The sequence below is a fragment of the Bombus bifarius genome, unplaced genomic scaffold (assembly GCF_011952205.1).
Source record: "Bombus bifarius isolate JDL3187 unplaced genomic scaffold, Bbif_JDL3187 scf7180000009832, whole genome shotgun sequence".
NCBI lineage: Eukaryota > Metazoa > Arthropoda > Insecta > Hymenoptera > Apidae > Bombus > Bombus bifarius.
In genome coordinates, this window is record NW_022885363.1 from 240,839 (window position 1) to 260,265 (window position 19,427).

Below are 19,427 nucleotides of genomic sequence, written 5' to 3' on the forward strand. Positions count from 1 at the left end.
CTAAATATACCAATACATTTTCTTCTAATTATATGAAACGAGACTCGCGTTGAGCGAAACGTTCTTTAAAGAAAAGCGACTCCCTGGAAAATTTCAATATCACCGAACCATCGTTACAGTAGTGTCATTTGATTGAAGAACTTTGAATCAAGTTCCAAATCAAAAAATCACTGCTTATGGATTCCTCACCAACCACAATTCCATCGTGAATTCCATCTGAACATGACCAAAAACCTCGAGGACGCGACTCGCGATGGAAGGTTCCCCTGAAAGGGATGATCGAGGGCGGAGAGAATTTTGGGGTTGGTAACTCGATTTTTTTTCGAGTTATCTGAGGGTATTTCGGTGAGGGGTCGGGAGGCGTCATACGACATCTTACCTCCAGAAGCTCCTGACTTTGCGTCTGGGTCTGGGCCTGCTGAGTATTGTCCATGCTGGCGTTGGTGGTGGTGGTGGTGCCTGTGGACATGGTGCTGGAGATTGGCGGTGTGGAGAGCTGCGTCGGTTGCGACGTCGACGGGACGACCGTGGCGGAGGTGGTCGGCAATGGGAGAGGCGGTGGTGGTGGCGGCGGCACCACCTGCACCTGTGGCGGTGCCACCACGATGGCGGTGGGCAACGTGGTGCCGGTGGTGCTACTGTTGGTGGTGTTGACGGTGTTTAACACCGTATTGTTCGTCACCAACGACGTGACGGACGCCAAATTCGACGATGATGAGGACAGGCCGGACTTTTTTGCGACCGTGTCCTCGACATCAGAGTGCTGCATCATGTCGCGGTTCCTCCAGCTCTCCGCGATGCTTTCCCGATTCTTCCAAATGGTGGCCACCGTGCTGCTAGCCAGACCCAGCTCGCGCGCCACGTCGCTCTTGCTCTTACCGCGTTCGATCTCTTGGATGATCTTCATTTTCTGCTTGATCGTGAACGCTAGCCGCTTTCGACCCTGCGTTTGTAGGTTTAGGGATGCCCAATAATCGATCGTGTTAATCGGCGGTACGTGATTACGTGGTGGTACGCGTGCGAGTGATACCCGTCGCTCTTTTCGACGACGGTGGCCCGTCCTTCGTTCGAGGAGGACGTTCGTAAACAATTGTTTTGAGCAACTTGGGTGAATGATCGTGGTGGTAGTGGTAGTGGTCGTGATGGTGGTGGTAGGTGGTGGTTGGATTTCTAGCGTGGTCTCACTGTGAAGAGGATAGGCTGAGCCTTTTTCGAGCTTCGTAACCAACTGAAAGTTGGAACAGAACAAACTAAGAGGCTCTACACCAGCGATCTTACGATTCTTCAACGCTATACTCTTTCTTTCTTTTTTTTTTTTTTCTCTCTCTATTCTATACCGTATTCGTCGTATTGTCTACATAAAAATTGACTCTTTGTTTTCCCCTCGATCGTCGGTGTAACAAAAATGATTTCTAACGTAGAGAGAAATAAAATGAAACATAGGTGGAAGGGGAAAAAATCGATTAGGATCGATTATACAAGTGAACTGGGCATCCCTAGGCCGCGTTTCAGCTGGTTAATTACATGTATGTATTTTCTGTTTCCCTCTCCTTTCGGCTGACGTTCTTTCATCTCCTCAAAACGTCTTGCTCTGCGCGGGGTAACTGCGTGTTGCGTGTGTTTTCAACAGAGGGGGACCAAGGTGGACACGTATGTGATGTATAGTGCGTGTGAAGGTGGATGCAAGTGAATGCGAAGGAACGAATGAGCGAACGAGTGACAGAGTGATTGAAAATGGGCGATAAGGCCTCGATGGGGGTTTGGTCTGTAGTTTTGGTGTGTCTCGCTTCCTCGGGCGATAGGATATTCCGTTCACTTTGGATATCTTTTGGAAAAGCTATCACAATGGATGGGCTATTAAAGTTTCTACAGTCGCGTATCTACTCGCGTCGGTTTTCGGTCTTCGCCGCGGAAAAATCCTCGAAAATGTTCGACGACACAGTCGAGGATATTTCACGAGATCGTAAACTTGATTTCTCGCACCACGAATCATTCTTTCACCGATGTTCGACGAGCGAGAAAGGAACTTCGTCTGGTATTCGAACAACCGGAGAAGTTTTCCGGGCGAAGTACGCTTTCCCTTTGCGCTCTCGAGATCGTGTACATGTCGATTTTCTTTGTCGTTTTCCTCCATATTCCCTCTATTTCATGCTAAATACTTCTACCAACTTCTCGGCGTTTTGGTCTGTCGAACGAAAGAAATCGAGTCGTGTACACGATCCAGGGCGCAGGTTCTATACGTTCGAGAAAAGGAAGCTAATCTAAATGGATTCTGGTTCTAACCGATTAATCTAACTTCTCACACGATCATTCGCCGTCGATCTATGTGAAATCGGGTGAGAACAAACTATACGACGACAAAGATCGATATATATGAGACTGTCTACAGCGCACACAAAAAGCACCGGGAATTATGCATCATCGAGTTCACGTACACGACTATGGGAACACATCTCGGGCAGACTATCTCGATACGTAGGTGGAGCGAATTATTATCCACTAAAAATACCAAAACCACCGGAAACATCGATGTTTTCAATTTTATGTCCGCCAAGAACAATATCGTTTTAGTCTACTTTTATTTATATCCTGTTTCTATACTGAGAATACTATACAGGTTTCGCTAAATCGTTAAGAATTTTCAATCATCTAATAAAATTGTTGTAACTGTTGCAATTAGTATCTATTTTCGTAATTTGTAAAATTGAAACGCCTCTAACGATATGTAAAATTTAACGAATATATAGAAAATGACGGAAAAGAAGCAATTCGAAATTGAAACATCGACATCATGGAGGTCTCGATTTTTCTCGACAGTTCTTCCCTCCCATTCTCTCGTACATTTTCTCTCGCTCATTCTCTCTCTATGAAAGCTGCACGGTTCATCGCGGTTCTCATCAATGAAACCCAAAGACTGTCGGGTCGATTCTCGCCGTGTGGAGGACCCGGAAGCGAGATGCAGCCACAAACGATCCTCGATGGAAAACGACTAAAAAGAAACGCGTTCTCGGCTCACTGGCGACGAGGTGCGTAAACGAACAGAAAAATGTATCGAACACAAAACTAAAAAAAGAAACTTTGGAACTAAGGGGTACGAGATTAGGTGGAGAAATTGTTGGTATAGTATATTAGTTTGGAAGAGACTCTGGGAGGACATGCTGGGTTCTCCTGTCACTATTGCTAGCGATTCTCGATCGTCTATAGGGGTTCTTGGTTTTCGTGTGTCCTGGGACATTTTTTCTCTGTTTCTTCTCATTTTTTTTTTTTTGTTGTTTTTGGTTGGTTGTTTGGAATACGTAATGGGTGGTTTAAGGGGGTTTCACATATATGCGAGTATATAAAAGTTTTTGGAGTTTTACAAGAATATATCCACTGGAGAAGTATATATATATATGTATGTATATATATAATGTACAAATAGATGTATATATAATATACGTATATAGATATAGATAATATATATATATACATATATGTATATGTATAATATAAATACGACACACACAGAGAGCATGCGACACGCACGACAGGTGGACAAAATACAAAAAAACGTAATAGGTATCCCAAATAGAGTGAGAGAACAGACTCCTTGTGAATGAAACAACGAGAATCGAGACAAAATGTGAAAAGGAAGTAAACACTGTCATAAAAGAGGGGTTTCAACTTACCTCGAGCAGCTGTTGATTTCGAATTTCCCGCTCTCGCCTCACTGCCTCCTGCCTTTCCGTTTTCTCTTGCTCCTTGATGAGCCTGCAACGGGAACACGATTAAGTGATCAATCATTACCGTGATAAATATTAAACCCTTTGTGGCCCGAATAGTATTTTTCTAGAAAGGAAAAATTCAAACTTACAAAGCGTATACTTCAAAAGAAAAAAAAAAGTAGAATATGCAAATTACGAATTGCATTGATGAAAGAAATACATTATCCCATTATATCAGCATAGTTGTGTGAACTAAAATTCGATCAATTGATCTATCATTTACATAATTGATAAATATTTAACCTTCTGCGGTCCAAGTGTTTCTCTAGAACGAAGTAATTCCGCAATTTGCAACTGGGTCGAAACTTAAAACTAGAATTACGAATTGGGTTAATGAAGCGAAGACACTGCCTTATCGACATACATCGTTACATTTATATTTAAAACGATATTCAATGATTTACCTAGCTTGCTCTTTGTGTCGTTGCGCCTCCTCTTTCGCTAGCTTTTTTGCATATGCCAGTTTCTCCCTCTCGTACTGATTGTTTGTTCGCACGTCCCTGAAACCACCTGCGGCTCTCAACTCCTCCAATCTTCTCGCAACTTCCTGAGCGCCCAACCTAACGAATTCCGCCTCCGCGAGACCCATCGTTGGCTGTAGGAATTCACCCACAAGCGGACGAGACGAGAACGAAAAGTTTGCCGTCGTTAAGTCGGGTGGATTCTGTTGCTCCAAAAACTACAAAACACGATTCCAACGTAACATAATCACGTATATATATATATAAACTACAATCTTTCAGTGCAAAAGAACGAGAAAAAAATATCAAATTAAAATGGATGAAAAATCAATAACGAAGGTATTAAAGGAGAAGAAACAAATCCTTTTCAAGAAAAGGAACTAACCTTCGCCAAATCCGGACTACTCCTGAACGTCTTTCCACAAGGACTATAATAAGACACGTCACCCTTTATCACCCCTGACTTTCCTAATCCCTTGATGACGGTCTCTCGCTTCCAGCCACGCTCAAGCGGCACCTGGAGATCCCTCTCGCTAGGCTTCACTTTTCTTCTCTTCGCGCTAGACACGCCATCCGCGTTGTCGTCGTCGGTGTCCGTCACAACGTCGGTGTTGCTGCCGCTCTCGCTCGTCACGTCCATGTTACTCTCCTCACCGGATACCTCGAGCACCTTGTTCTTCATCTTCTCCTGTAAAGACCGCTATATAGGGAGAATGGTTTTAGTGGAAAATCATAAGTGAAAAAAAACAAAACTGTCCGCGCCCGTGGTTTTCGCTTCGATTTTTCGGTATTTCTTCCTTCGTGTTGCTCCATCTGCTTGAAATTTCACTTTTACAGTGAAAATTAATGTAGCTGTGCTCGTTCAAATTTTGATAATTTGCAATTCTCGCGAAACTAGCAGCAATTTCGTTTTGCATAAGAGTGCTCTTGAACTCTTTGACAAGTAAAGAGAATAGATCTGGCAAAAGTAAGAGAACTATTACGTCTTTTCCACTGTCTTTGGATTGCATATTTCTATGAGCGCGACGAAACAAATAGAGCTTAAATAGACATTTGTTCGATTAATTAAATATCATAATGAGAGCACTACTTTGAGCATTTTGTTAGATACGTTTTCATATTAGGCGCGTTCTGTACACTGTTAAAGTTCCCGTAAATATCACAGTCATTAGATCACATTAAGCTGAAAACACTGAAAATAAGTAATAGAGAACAATAATACTGAATGAGTCATTTGAATCTGGGCTGTACAACTCTATCGAGATTTAAACGAGCACTACTGTAACCGTAGCTTCAATAAAATCAATAAATCAAGATGCTTAACTCATCGAACTTATAAATTGCGTAAAACGAAACAAAGAATATACCCATTTAAAAAAAATCGAAAAATTATTTCCATAATGTATTTACTTACTATGAAATTTACCTGATTCTTGTCATCGGCCTGGCCAGTGGCAGTGGCATGCAATTGAGCAGCCAGAATATTCGACCTAAGTAACGAGACCTGATGAGACAATGGCACACTAGGATCCAAAGTGGGCGTCGGTTTGATTCCCAAAGCTCTACTCTGAGCTAGCAGCGAGGCCACCGTGTTCTTCTTCGGTTTAGATACTCCACGGCCCAAGTTTCTCGGCCGACCATCTTTGTGGTGGGTTGTGCTGGCGCTCTCGCTCTCCTCGCTTCCGCTGCTCGGTCGTTGAGGTGAATCCGCTGCAGCGAACAGCTGCGCCAAGGATGGACTCGGCGATGCTGGCACCGGTACGGAATTCTGTGGCACCCTTCGAGGCTTCGGTCCTGGCTTTCTTCTCGCTAGTTGTGGAAACAGTCGGTTTATACGAAATATGGTACAAGATTTTATTTGAAACTTCGTAATTTTTGCATTAAAATTTCCTTTCCAGTTCGCGATGGATGACACTCCAGCTCAAAAGTTTGGAGTTTCAAAAGAAATAATGATGTCCTTAATTAAATAACTATTTTATTCATAATTCTCTTATAGTGTTAAGATTGTAATTAATTATATGTAAAAATGAAACCTGTGTGTTATAATTATAATTCTTATTTCTTAAAGAAATGTATAAAAAAAATTTGTTTTGTGGAAAAAGCAAAAGGTGCTCTAACATTTTGAGCAGCTATGTACGTCAAACTCTTATTGGTCATTGTCACAAATTTATCAGATATATCAACACATCCATCAAACATTCATGGACAATCTACGTGTCACAATTCAGTGACATTACTTTATCAGGTGTGAATGAAGTTTCAGTTATAGCAAAAGTTCCTCTTTTATCGATCTAAAGCTGGACATCAAAATCTAAATCTAAAATTAGAATCAGTTTAACTCAAAACAAATACACTTATCTTCAAGTTACTAAGTTACTTGTTAAAATAGAGTGTTTCATATATGCAATATGAAGTATGAAAAGATAAAACATTCACAAAAGTTTTTGTCTTGTTTTTCTCAGTTGCAGTAGATTATCATAAATAAGCATTATTCACAGCCCTCGTTGCTAGTACATTTATTTCGATTCTTTACATTATTTTATTGTTTGGCTTGGTTCCATTGACTGACTCCATAGTGTATATGATTACTGTAGTCGTTGCGAATGGGTCAATCTATTCAGGTTGATGTTTTTGAATCATTTGAATTTTTGCGCAAATGTAGTACTTACAAGTTCGATCGGAGGCGAGTAACGACTGACTTAAATTACTGAGCTGACTGAGCGGCTGACTGCCTGAAATCGGCGAGCTACTGCTCGTCGTCGAGGGTTTCAGAGAGAGGTTCAGCGGCGCGTCCGAATCATTCGAATTGCTCGCGTTAGTGGTTGTTGTATACGACGATGGCGCTGGTAAGGCAGAGCCGTTTGTCGAGTGCGCCGGCAGTTTGATCACCTCCACGCGATCCACCGACTCCCTATAATCGTTCGACTCGGTCTGAAAGAAATACAAACGACAACATTACACCCAGTACTCTTAGGATCTTCTTTGGGATTTAACTTTGAAACTCTGTCTTCTAAGCTCTTCAATTCAGCCAACCGACTATATTAAACAGATTTAATTGTTGATTGATATTGTGCAGTGCATGGAATGCATTATTCACAAGATATCTGATATCAAATAGATTAGAAATGTGATGATTCTTACACTCACTACACGCTAATTATTATTTTATAGGATGCACTGTCCTCGAAACATTTAGTATCAAATATATCAAGACTACAGCGATTCTTTCACTCACTATAGCATAATTAGTATTGTATAGAATGCATCATACGACATATAACATTTATATTTATCTAGAGGATTCTATTGCGAATTTCTAAACGTTTACAAATATGTATACTAATGTGTCCTAATCTTTAAAATCATACAGACTTTTCTACTAGAATTCGACTTTACTAACTAGCCTTGTCTTCAATTATTTGATGAACCTTTAATTAGAAAATTTATACATTTCTTGGCTGAGAATACACAGATTTTCACCCTAAGATAAATTGACTATATAACTATTTTTTAGACTACTTCCATTCTATCATAGCATTCTAAAATAGAAAATGATAATTACCCCCGTGCGATTATATTTTCTCGGTTCCATCATTAACGAGGATGTCGTGGTGTTTGTCTGATGAGCACTCAGAGCAGGTACCGGCGGTGGATGCACACTCACACTCGGTGTGTCTAAGGATATAGTCTTCTTCCTCCCGCGGTTCGTTGTGCCAGGAACCTTTGGACCGACTATGCTCGACGTGTACTTGATAATCTCAGTATCAGGTGGTAGGCGTACACCTCCTAATATACTGCTAGGATCGCTAAATAAATATAATTTAAATAATCATTTAGATCATTCAATCTCTTGTTTGCATTTCGACCGAATCTTGCAAGATTTACGAACGAGATACTTTTACTTAAATTTTCAATTCATGCGTTTAGTAGCCCTTCAAGCACACGATTATCGTATACTGAATTAATTATTGTAATATAGATATAACTAAATAAGATTGATATAAAAATAATTTTATAATCAAAGAATCATTCTATAATAATAAGAGCTTATAATACAGCATCAAAGTATTAGAGACGAATATGCGAAAGGATGAATATAATCTATGTCCACAAAGGGCTAAAATGTTAACCGCGCGTAATCGTCTTTTTTTCCGCGACTATTTTGAATATTAAATACAACGGAACGGGCGACTAGTTAAAGGACAAATTGTTTAAAACGGCGCGACGTTAAGGGCCATCGAGCAATCATAACAACGAAATTACACGGTTACAAGCATCGTATGAAAGTTAAATGAACAGGAGAGTGCCGGTAGCGCGGAATTCACGGGGGAGAGAGAGAGAGAGAGAGAGAGAGAGAGAAATGGAAATAGAGAAAAATACCCCATGAATTGCGAATAACAAATATCGATCGTGCACGAGCATCTCTTTCGATTCGTTTTGTTTTATCTCCTTCCTCTTCTCTTTCATTTTTATTCATTTTACGTATCATTTTCTTTTCTCTTTTCTTTTTTTTAGATTCGTCGTTGTTATTAATATTTTTACTTTTTTTTGTTCGTTCTTAACGATCTCTCACCTGCCCTCTTTCGCAGAACTGTAGGCGTATCGGCAAGCGTGGAAAAATAATTAATGGGAAACGGTAAGTGCGCTGCGGACGCGGGGCGTCTGTTAAAAAATAATGAAAACGGGAAAACCATCGATTTAACGAGCGTGCACACTCGTACCTGACAACGTTCGTTTGCGAATTCGGCGTGCTGCTGGTCGACGTGCTGTGATGAGACGACGTGACTGGTGCTTGAGTCGAAACCGGTAAACTGCTGCCCGTCATACTCGGCGTCGTCGAGCTGCTACTGCTCGCTGGCGTCTTGTGACTCTTACTTGACTTAGCTTTCGGTTCATAGGAAACAGAGACACTTTATCATTATTCATTCTTTTATACGCACTACCAAGTACGAGAAAGATAAAAGAAATTTCAAAAGTTTGATTAAAAATTACTAAGTTGTTTTACTCTTTCGTTACTAGACATTTGTAATTACGATTCTTATAACAAAGAATAATTCATGGTTGCCATATAAAAAGAGTTCATATTTTCTGAAGGAATACGGTATAACTTCATTTATCTGAATTAATTTCAATTTGAAGGTATTGATTTTCACTATTATTTATAATTTTTCATTCACATTGAGGCCGGGATTACATTCAGATAAGTAGACTAAGTCGACAGGAGTTTGTTTAATCATAACTAGAATTTCGTCGCAATATATAAATGAAGTTCAGATAAATGCTGTTTTACTATAGTTTTTGCAAAGAGCAATGAAACCAGTATTATACTTGTGACATTGACTTGTGTGTACAATTATTTTTAAAAAATATGCTTAAAATATTGCGTTTATTTCGTTGACAAGAGATAAACTACTAAAAGCATCTTTTATAAATAAAATTGCAAAAGTATTTAGAGATATAATTAGATAATTTAATTATACTAACTAACTAACGCAATTACACGTGTCTCATACAGTGTATTTATCACGTGACTGTATTTTTTCTAACTGTTGTAGCGAAAGAGTTGAACAAATTCTGAAGAATTTTAATCTCGTGTGATTTCAGTAACTATATAGTGAAATTGGCAGCATTTAAAAAAATATTAAACGATCTAATCTAAAATTATTAGAATCAAATGTGAACAAAAGTAATGAACAGGAATAATATTAAATAAGGAAGAATGAAAGATTGTAAATTTGTGATACTTACACTTACTAGACTTGTGTGACGATAGGGACGGGGGATTAAGTAGAGAGGCAGGATAGGGTGGCAGAAGGCTCTCGGCACCAGGCGGAAATCCGGGTAGCCCTGCCGCTCCTTGTAACCTCGCGAGGTAGTCCTGTGCAGCTAAATGTGAGGCCATTGTCCACCACGCTGCACTAGCAGGATTGATACCTACAAATTTCAAATTATTAGCTTCATTTTCACGTTGTTATCTTATCGTCGTTCATAACCATAATCACTTTATTATTGTTCATTCTACTGTGTTCCCTAAGACATTTTCGACACAATCGTGTTTTTCTACCGTTAAAAAATGTTTAAAGTTGAAGAAACATATGAAAAAATCGTTGTTGATATGCATGATTTCTTGTTCCAATTTCACCTTTTGCTTGTTAAAACAAGAGTGAGATTGGGACATAAAAATTCGAGAACCGCAGCAAATTAACCATGTATTACTAACCCAGATACGCTCGAATTTCTCTTGTATGATGTTTTTGTAAATATTCATTTGTTTGTATTAATGTTGGATATATCGTTTAATATTTTATGATACTGTTTATTATTCGTTTATTGTCTGAAACGCGCAAACAAAAAAATGACATCAAATTGTCAAAACTCGTAAAATGAAATTTTAGGGCGATGACAAGCATACCTATGTTAATACTACGCTGAATTACTTTAAATTGAATTATAGATTTAATTCATACATTTAGTTTACGAATAAAAAATATGAACTCCTATGAAATTTCACAATTGAAGACACTGGTGCAATATGAAGTCAGCTTTATTGTTAAGTAATTTAAGTAAACCAATAAAAACTAACTCAAAATTAATCAAAATCAAATTTACAAAATAGCTAATATTACAGCTATCAATAATTTGAAAATATTCAAGAACAGACAGGTAATGGAAGTTTATTTTATTCCTAAATCAAGCAAACAATCAGGATAGGTAATAGAAAACTACCTGACAGACTAACGAATTTTAAAATTTCTATGAAAGACAAGCGTAACTTACCACTGATTCTCCTCTACGGGTTTCATGTAAAACCGTTAAATACCTATACCGTTTTTCCCTCTCCAGACAATACAATTTATATATTTCTACTGCTACTTTCGTATTCCTGTAAACCCTCCAATTACACAGTCCATTCTATACTAACATTGATATCTCTATAATGTGTAGGATAACAATGAAATTACCTAAACTCGCAGCCTGACTGGCAGCTACACTCAGAGTACCAAGGCTGCTATGGGAGTATGGAGGTGGTGGTGGAGCGGAAGCTGGTGTGTGCCCCCCGAATCCAGGAGCAGAGCCACCACGGCCCAAGATGGCATAAGCCGATGGTAAATGATGGGCCCCCAATCCATACCCGCCCGGCATTCCGCCGAATAACGACGAAGCTGCACTGTCGCCTCGAGGCCAATACGCTGCAATCAAAATCAAATTGGCACGTTCAATTACAGGTACTTACACGAGTGTAGAGACTTTATCGTTTAATTTCTTTGAAAAACGAACTTCTATTAGGTTATGTATGTTTATGATCATATATACAATATATGTATACAGGAGTAGTTTTCTGTGGAATATTTTCATGAGCCAGGACATTATTAATAAGATAACTAGAACATGAAACGTCCAATTTGTGCTAAATATCGTAGGTGTTCCAATACTTATTAGACGCCACTGTAAATAAAATTTCAGTTTGAATTGAACTCTTTTAATATACCAATTATCACTTATAAATTACATCTCTTATAAACGACTTATTAGTTAATAATCTACCATGCTTTTTATACTTAACAATATCTGTAGCTAATTTATAGCGATACATACTCATCGTTAAATTTAAGTACAGCTGGGACGTTTAATGAATTTTTGAGTTTTAATATTGACGAGAGATTTTACCCATTACTTTCTAATATGCAAATTTACGAACAATATTCTGAACGTGTTACACGAGAAAATTAAAATGGTGCTTGTTCTGCGTGTTTGTTGAGTGGTAAAATGAATAAATAACAGATATATGGTCGCCGTAAGAAAACAACGTCTTTGAGGGATGTACTTTCGATTTACAACTGCGATCGATATTGCGAATCCTCTTCATATATTGCGATATATAATATTGCGATAACTTCATAGCGAATCATCTCTATTAAGCTGTACGTAGAAGTAGTCCTATTTACATAACCTCCAAGTTCGATCATTTCGACAATTATCTACGATCTTACAAAATATTTGGGTATTTTCTTATTCAATCCCGTTATTTGTTATTGTAATTTCATTATTATTATTATTACTACTACTGCCAATTTGAATACTATTATTAACATACGTATATACAATTGAAATAAATTTGTTGCTCCTGTGCGTCCTGTCTAGTCATTTTTCAAACAACCCATTTTCTTTAGTCTTGAGGTGAATTTGGTGCCAAAGAAATACTCGGCGATGCACAACAGTATATTTATTTAACAATCCTCGCTTCCGACTCGTTTCGTACAATTCTCGATTTCAACTCACTATTCTCACTTCGTGGTTAAAACTCGACTGTTTTCTTCGTCCGATTTGTTTCTTTTGTCGCCCTTCGATATCCCCACTACGCACTCGTTCGTTAGGCATCCGCCACTGTTGCCACGTACTCCTTCTTCCAAATATTCGGCGGAAGGATCGTAGAGATATCGAAGGTTCATTTGTCCTGTCGGCCTTACGCTTCGGTGATGTACTTTGTGTATCGACGAAACCGTTAGAAAGTTTTGTTGTCAAATGCCGCTACAGTCTGATGCCAAATGCTACAAGATAGGAATTTGATGCTTTGATAATTCATTGCCGAAAATACACTACTACTAATTCCCAACCATCGTTGAAGTAATCGTTAAAGATTCCATTATTTAATTAAATGTTTAACTAACAATGAAACGGGAGAGCAGAAAAGAAGCTTCAAATTTTCATTACCAATACTAGCTGCAAACATTGTTGAGCACTCAGATTCGTACTCGTGTAACACGATACTGGTGCATACACGCACACACCCGTCGGCAATTCCAGTTAATTAACCAATTATCCGCGAGCGTCATACGCAATTGATTTACCTCCCGGAATTAAATATAATTCAGTATGGGAGGTTCGCAGAGCGCCAGCACGTACGTACGGCGTTGCCGAAAAATATTTGTAAATTCGGGAAACGAAGAGATAATTAGAGGGCCGGCCAGATATTTCGCCCTCGTTATGTAACCCCGTTAATGGACGCTGGAAACTCCGATCGCGAACGATGCGAAAAGATTGAAATGCGCAAGAACAACCTGACTATCTGCTTACACACAACCCAAAACCTGATAGTTTAAATATTTCGAAAATCATTGGCTTAGAAGATTCAAAATTTCAATACCTTTTCAGTAATTAACGAAAAGAAAATTCCAACAGATTAATACAAAATTTAGCAATTTAATTAAAAGGGAAAAAGAGGAATACCTTAGAAATTATCAATTCAGAAGATTAGAAGTTTCCTTAACGTTTCAATAATCCATGAATGGAAAATTTCCGCAGGTTTTATTCAAAGATTTAAGAAAGAAAGAAGGAAGGAAACATTACGCTAATCTTTTAGCGTGTGACACATCTTATATGTTTATATGTCTTTTTTATATACAGTAGAACTCCATTTATCTGAATCTACCAGAGAATGAACAATTCGTATAACTGGAGTTCACATAATAGGAATTCACAAATTTTCTTCGCCATTTATTATTCTTCGCTCGTATAATATAATATGAGTTCAGGTAACTAAAATTCCGCTGAAATAAGTTGCGCCGTAGGTTTACTTTTATTTCTCAAGTTGGTAATAACTTACACCAATTGCTAATAACCTATCGTTGTGCCAGAATAACACTAACGTTTGACCGATTAAATTTCCCTAGTACAACGAATTATCCCTATCGAGGCGATTAACAATTAAATTGTTGTCGGCTGTATCAACGATCGTAATGATACGCAGAACAGGAAGCGAGGAATAAATTGCAGTGTACACATTGCTGGAACTCGTTATGACGATGCCGTTTAGGTGAGATAAATAAAAACGGCGGATGCCGATACTTTCTAATTTTCATGAAGTGCTAACGATTTTCATAAAACCTTTCTTTAGTTATACGACTGTGATCAAGCATCGAGGATATCCTACGGTCCCTATGAAATTACCCTAAATCTCCTCTATTACGCGTTCTTGCCTCGAATAATGATAGTGCTTTGACTGGCTGCGATTACGCTTCGTACTGATATACGAAGTTGAGCTTCTATTCTTTCTTTTTAAGTAGAATCATCAATGAATACAGATAGCTGTAAGTATCGGTTGAATGAAATTATACAGAAGGAGACGATTCAACTTCAATGGCAAATAATGGACTCGGGTCGAACTGAAACTAAACTGTATAATCGAAGCTTTCATTTGACATTCTTTTTAGAAATTAAATGTAATGGAGACACACAGAACAAGTTAATCATTCGATTCCTGGCAAATTAAACGCTAGTCATATATTTTAATATTAAAGTTTTATATAGAGATTCATAATCTAAACAGTTAGCTAATTAATAATCATTGCAAATATCTATTGCTATAATTTGACGACTAGTATTTTCTTAAGTAGAAAACGATAATTAAGAAGAGGCATAGCCCTTAGACGAGCAATAAACATTTATTAATTTTTATACATCTGTGGAAATATTTTTTTTATAATTTAATGTGCGCCACTAATCTCTATGTTCGTAATTGCATAAGAACGTTGGATAGATTTTGCAATAACTTTAATTGCAATAATTTAAAAAACAAACACTATCCTATACGACAAACAGCACTAGAACAACTTACATAATTTTATACTCGTATAATTGCGTAAATTAATGTATGCATATGCAACATGCAAACGCAAATAATACAACCGTGACTGGTCAACGATATGTAAAAGCACGAGATTACATAAATAATCAGTTTGCGAGATCTTTCGTAATTTCACTCATAGATGCGATAAATTAAGAATGCTACATGCAAATATATGTAAAATATTTATTTTATGCTTTCGAAAATAAATTTCCTATATTTTTCCAAATGAAATGAATTATTGTTATTAATATCGAATCATTTATAGCGTCAGAAACAACTAAAATCTAATCCTGAGATGCTTGGTCCATGCGTGTGAACGGTTGATCTTTATTAATCGAATCAATAATATTATACCATTTAATAAAATTTTATCTACCATTCAGAAATCAAAGATCAATCGACCTTGGAATTCCCCCCCCCCCCGAAATTTTTCGTTGATCGAAGAACGAATCGAGTTTGGTCGAATTCTCGTGTTTCTACAATTTATTGTTACAAACGTGGTCGCAAATGTACCATAGATTTTCTACGAGTACGGCGGCCTTGAGCAAGGCCGTGGCATTGAAATCCAAGCGCCGCTTTAATTTATACCGGACGTTGAACCCTCGGCTGGCTTACACGACTACTTCACCGACTGGAGCAACTGCATAATACTCCAGCTGCATATATACATACTATACATACGTGTTATGTACATACATATAACTATATATATGTATATATGTATACATAGATGTACGTACGTAGTACGTACGCACGCGTTACGATGTTTTACATGATGGGAAATTGAAATTTTATCGCGATGGATTTTGTCTCTTCCCCACTTGGTTTCATCGCAATTACTTTGTTCTCACGATTTTTAACTTTTCTTTCACAGAGTTTCTCTATCCTTCCACGTTTTCACGGTATGCAGAACAAACGGCACAAGATTCTTTTGATACGCTACAGTTGCCGAAGGTAACGTCACGTTAATTTAAAAAATCGTAGTGTACGAAGTTTATGCGATGATTGGGAGAAGTTGAAGAAAAGAGACAGAGCAGGCTAAAAGCACAAGAGTCGTTAATAAAAAAAAAATAAAACGGCAGTCTGTTGACATTAGAATCATTAGAGTGGTCAGTATGAGAAATTCGTGACTTCTTCATATATGTTTTTTTTTTTATGTACTATGATGCATTTTCGAGGATTTTCTATGATACTTTGTCAAGTATGTACACATATTACATAAAGAATTATTTTCTTCTTTAAATTATATAATTTCATTTATTTTCATTATATCATTTTAATCTTGTTAGTTATCGATACTGCCAATAAATATTCTAATAATGCCTGTTAATAAACACCACGTATAAGACGAAACGGTTAAGAGATAGTTTCGAGAATTATACGAGACACGGGAATTACATTTCTGAACTTACTCTTTCGCTCATCCTCGCCAAGAACGTACATAACATTTTTTTACTCGACTTTTAATACAGTCACAAATTTCTTGCCTTAATGAGCCAGCGACGGTGCACGAGCTGTTACGTGCTTTCCTCTTTAACGTAGATGCTTTAATGGCAATCCATTATTCGAGTAACCGAGCGACCAGCGTGCAAGACAGAGAGAGATGGCGCGCATTAAGCCAGTCCGCCATTTTCGGGACCGCGGACTACGTTCGCCACGCCAACTTCCGTAACGATTCTCGATTAAAGAAACGACGAACAAACATCTCGTTTATTCGTTCGGCAGAATTCTGCCAGCCTGTATGAAATTTCGTTGCGAAACGCTTCTAGCAACGTAATGATCGTTAATTGAAAAGGAAAAAAATCTATAATTGGAGATTTCAACGATCTTTCGATCGGATAAATGAAGGCTGCGTGGATTCGCGTAACGAAGGGGAATTAAACGTATGGTAATCTTGTTTATACGAGACAATTTTATCGAAGGTTCTTCGTTTCCACAACATTGGCGCGATAAATCGTTCGACTAATCGTTTTTCCAACGAGTCGAACGAGACTAATTCTACAGGGTGGTTGGCAACTGGTGGTACAAGCGGAAAGGGGGTGATTCTGGGCGAAAAAACAAGTCGAAAATATAGAATAAAAATTTTTCGTTCGAGGCTTTGTTTTCGAGAAAATCGACTTTGAATTGTCGCTCGGTACGCGTGCACTTTATCGCGTCTCGTTATAACGGACCTCACTGTAGATCGTTGTCTCGATGAAAAAATTAAAAAAAAAAAATTTTTCACCCCCTTTCCGCTTGTACCACCTTGTATATCTTAGGAAAATTGAATGAAATAAAATGAAATCCACTGGAGGGAGAAGAAGACGTTGGGAAAATTGTACGAGAGAAATTGATGGAAAAAAATATGTCTTTGATGTTCGTTGTAGATCGGTAGCAGTACGTGTTCTTGAAAATTCAACAACACGGTGTTCTAAACGAAGACAAAGACTGCCAGTGCGGTCTTATAGTTCCAGCACGCGATGCGTCACGTTTATCGATTTGTGATTAAGCTTTGGTGTGAGAGCTGGCCAGCTGGGTACGGGCCACCTACCCAGAACTAGGGAGAACTAGGTAGTGACAGCATGAAGACACCTTGAATCGCTTGGAATAATCGAATTTTTAAGCTGCCTGTCCAAATTTCAATTTTCCAAACTCGCATTCTTCACGAAATTTGTCAATCCTGCTACTACACTTGAAAAAGTTCCTTAATTTTCATTGACTGAGATTAATTTAGTTTAACAATATCCTACCTGGTTTTGTATTAAATACAATTATTTATAAAATCTTTAATACAATTTTCCATAAAGTTTATTGACTGATTGTTTATTTAAATTTATAGAAAGACTGACTCAAGGTAAATCAGCTTCCTCACATGTCGCTGCACGATATTCCACACTCGTTGTATAAGTTTCAATCGGAACATCGAATTATCGCAGTAAGAATTATCGTCCGCTGAAAAACATTCTGAGATCGATATCGAGGCGATTTTAGATCGACACGAGTACGGGAACAAATCGCAGTTGCCACGGCAGATGGCTTTTACGTCGCCATAAAATTGGTCGGCCAACGAATCTGTCTTGGAATAAATATCAGCGCACGCACGATTCACACTCGCAATAACCGGCCACGCTCTCCAACGAGGACGTTTATTGCACGATTTTAACGATTTTAACGGCGGAGAGCTTTCGACATGGCCATCGATTAACGGAAAAACAATGCACACCCCCACACAGGGGGTGGGCCCTTTATTAACGGGCACGGAAAAACAGGAAATTAGCGACGCGCCCGTGACTGTCGCTTCCAGTCAGACGCCGACGATGATGATGAACGGGCACATCGATGACCCTATCCTGTGTTTCTACCCCCTTCCAAACGTTCTCTTATTCCGTTTCCACGAGGATGATTGCATTCTCTCTCGATATTTCGTGTTAAATCGCTACATATAAAATGTATAACGTTTCTTTCGAGCTTAAATTTGCCGGACTAATATCATCCACTAAATCTTACATCTTCTATTAACTGGATCAAAAAAGAACATGTATTTATACAATGAAAAATGTAACAGGCTGACAGGAAAATTTAAATGTAAGTCAGTTGAAAGTTAAGAAGGAATTAATCATAGAAAATAATAGACTTTCCAGTGACGAAAATCATATCCATATCTGAGTATCCTTTTCTCAAAGAAAATCCATTCTCATGGTTGAATAACATATAGACTACAATATATAAAATCCAATACTAATTCAAATCTTAAATAATAATAAAATATATTTATCTGTAAATAATAAATAATATGCTAAATAATAGAAGAGCGTTCGTCTTTAATGCAAAATGACAAAAATACCTAGCTCTGATAATACCTGAATAATATAGAACGGTATACATTTACAATCCGAAATAACCAAAATACTTAAACCTAATTCTAACATGCGTGAGTAATAAAGGAGTACTTATCTATAAAGCAAAATACTCAGAAGACCTAGTTCCAATCCAAATATCCAATACTTAGTCAATGAAAAGAGTAACTAAAAGGTAGAACCTCAACGAAGTATCTTCTCGCTTCCATCTCTCGATACGTAATTCCACGTTAAAGGAGAAGCAAAAGCAACTAAAATTCGTTGGTTAACGAGAGATTCGACGCCACGGTCAAATTCCCCTCTGTACGTGGCTGCGTTCAATGAACAACAAATCTCGGCCAGGTTCGATGCGAAATCAGCGAACGAACAGCCCGATAAGAGAAACTAAACAAGCCAGGATAGACGAGAGGAGCGGATCGTAGGTGGAGGAAAGCGTTACGGAGCGACTGGTTCGTAGGATGTGTTCGGTCCGGGAGCCGGGAAAATGGCCGTGTTATTAAATCGATCGGCGCTCTCTGGCCAGTAGGGGTTGGAGCTAGGCCAGGGGGCTGCGAGAGGGAGAGAAACGTATATAGCCACGGGGATGATGAGAACGCGATGGAAAGGGGCTCGAGAATTACGAATGGCTCTTGCTTGGTCGTCACACCGCCGGAAATCGGCGTCTCCTGTTTACGCGTTTTAATACACAATGCTCGCTGCGGAATTATTCCAACGGATAAAGAAGAGGGTCGTCTGTTAC

The 19,427-nt window shown here is 38.4% G+C and overlaps 1 protein-coding gene across 18 annotated transcripts in view; it reads right to left on the reverse strand.

The window, feature by feature from the left end:
• Positions 1–19,427, reverse strand: part of LOC117215851 (bromodomain adjacent to zinc finger domain protein 2B-like) — a 232,859-nt gene that overhangs the window by 19,538 nt on the left and 193,894 nt on the right. For 9 of the 18 annotated variants that reach the window (XM_033462354.1, XM_033462360.1, XM_033462359.1 and 6 more), the window contains 11 exons: positions 11,188–11,415; positions 9,974–10,159; positions 8,947–9,109; positions 8,799–8,816; positions 7,788–8,031; positions 6,895–7,156; positions 5,652–6,034; positions 4,611–4,925; positions 4,169–4,443; positions 3,669–3,750; positions 380–943 (listed from right to left, as the gene is read on the reverse strand). In XM_033462354.1, coding sequence (XP_033318245.1) covers positions 380–943; positions 3,669–3,750; positions 4,169–4,443; positions 4,611–4,925; positions 5,652–6,034; positions 6,895–7,156; positions 7,788–8,031; positions 8,799–8,816; positions 8,947–9,109; positions 9,974–10,159; positions 11,188–11,415 — 2,720 coding nt within the window. Of the gene's footprint in view, positions 1–379; positions 944–3,668; positions 3,751–4,168; positions 4,444–4,610; positions 4,926–5,651; positions 6,035–6,894; positions 7,157–7,787; positions 8,032–8,798; positions 8,817–8,946; positions 9,110–9,973; positions 10,160–11,187; positions 11,416–12,328; positions 12,387–19,427 lie in introns of those variants that run through there. The other 9 variants (XM_033462368.1, XM_033462370.1, XM_033462369.1 and 6 more) reach the window with 4 other exon arrangements.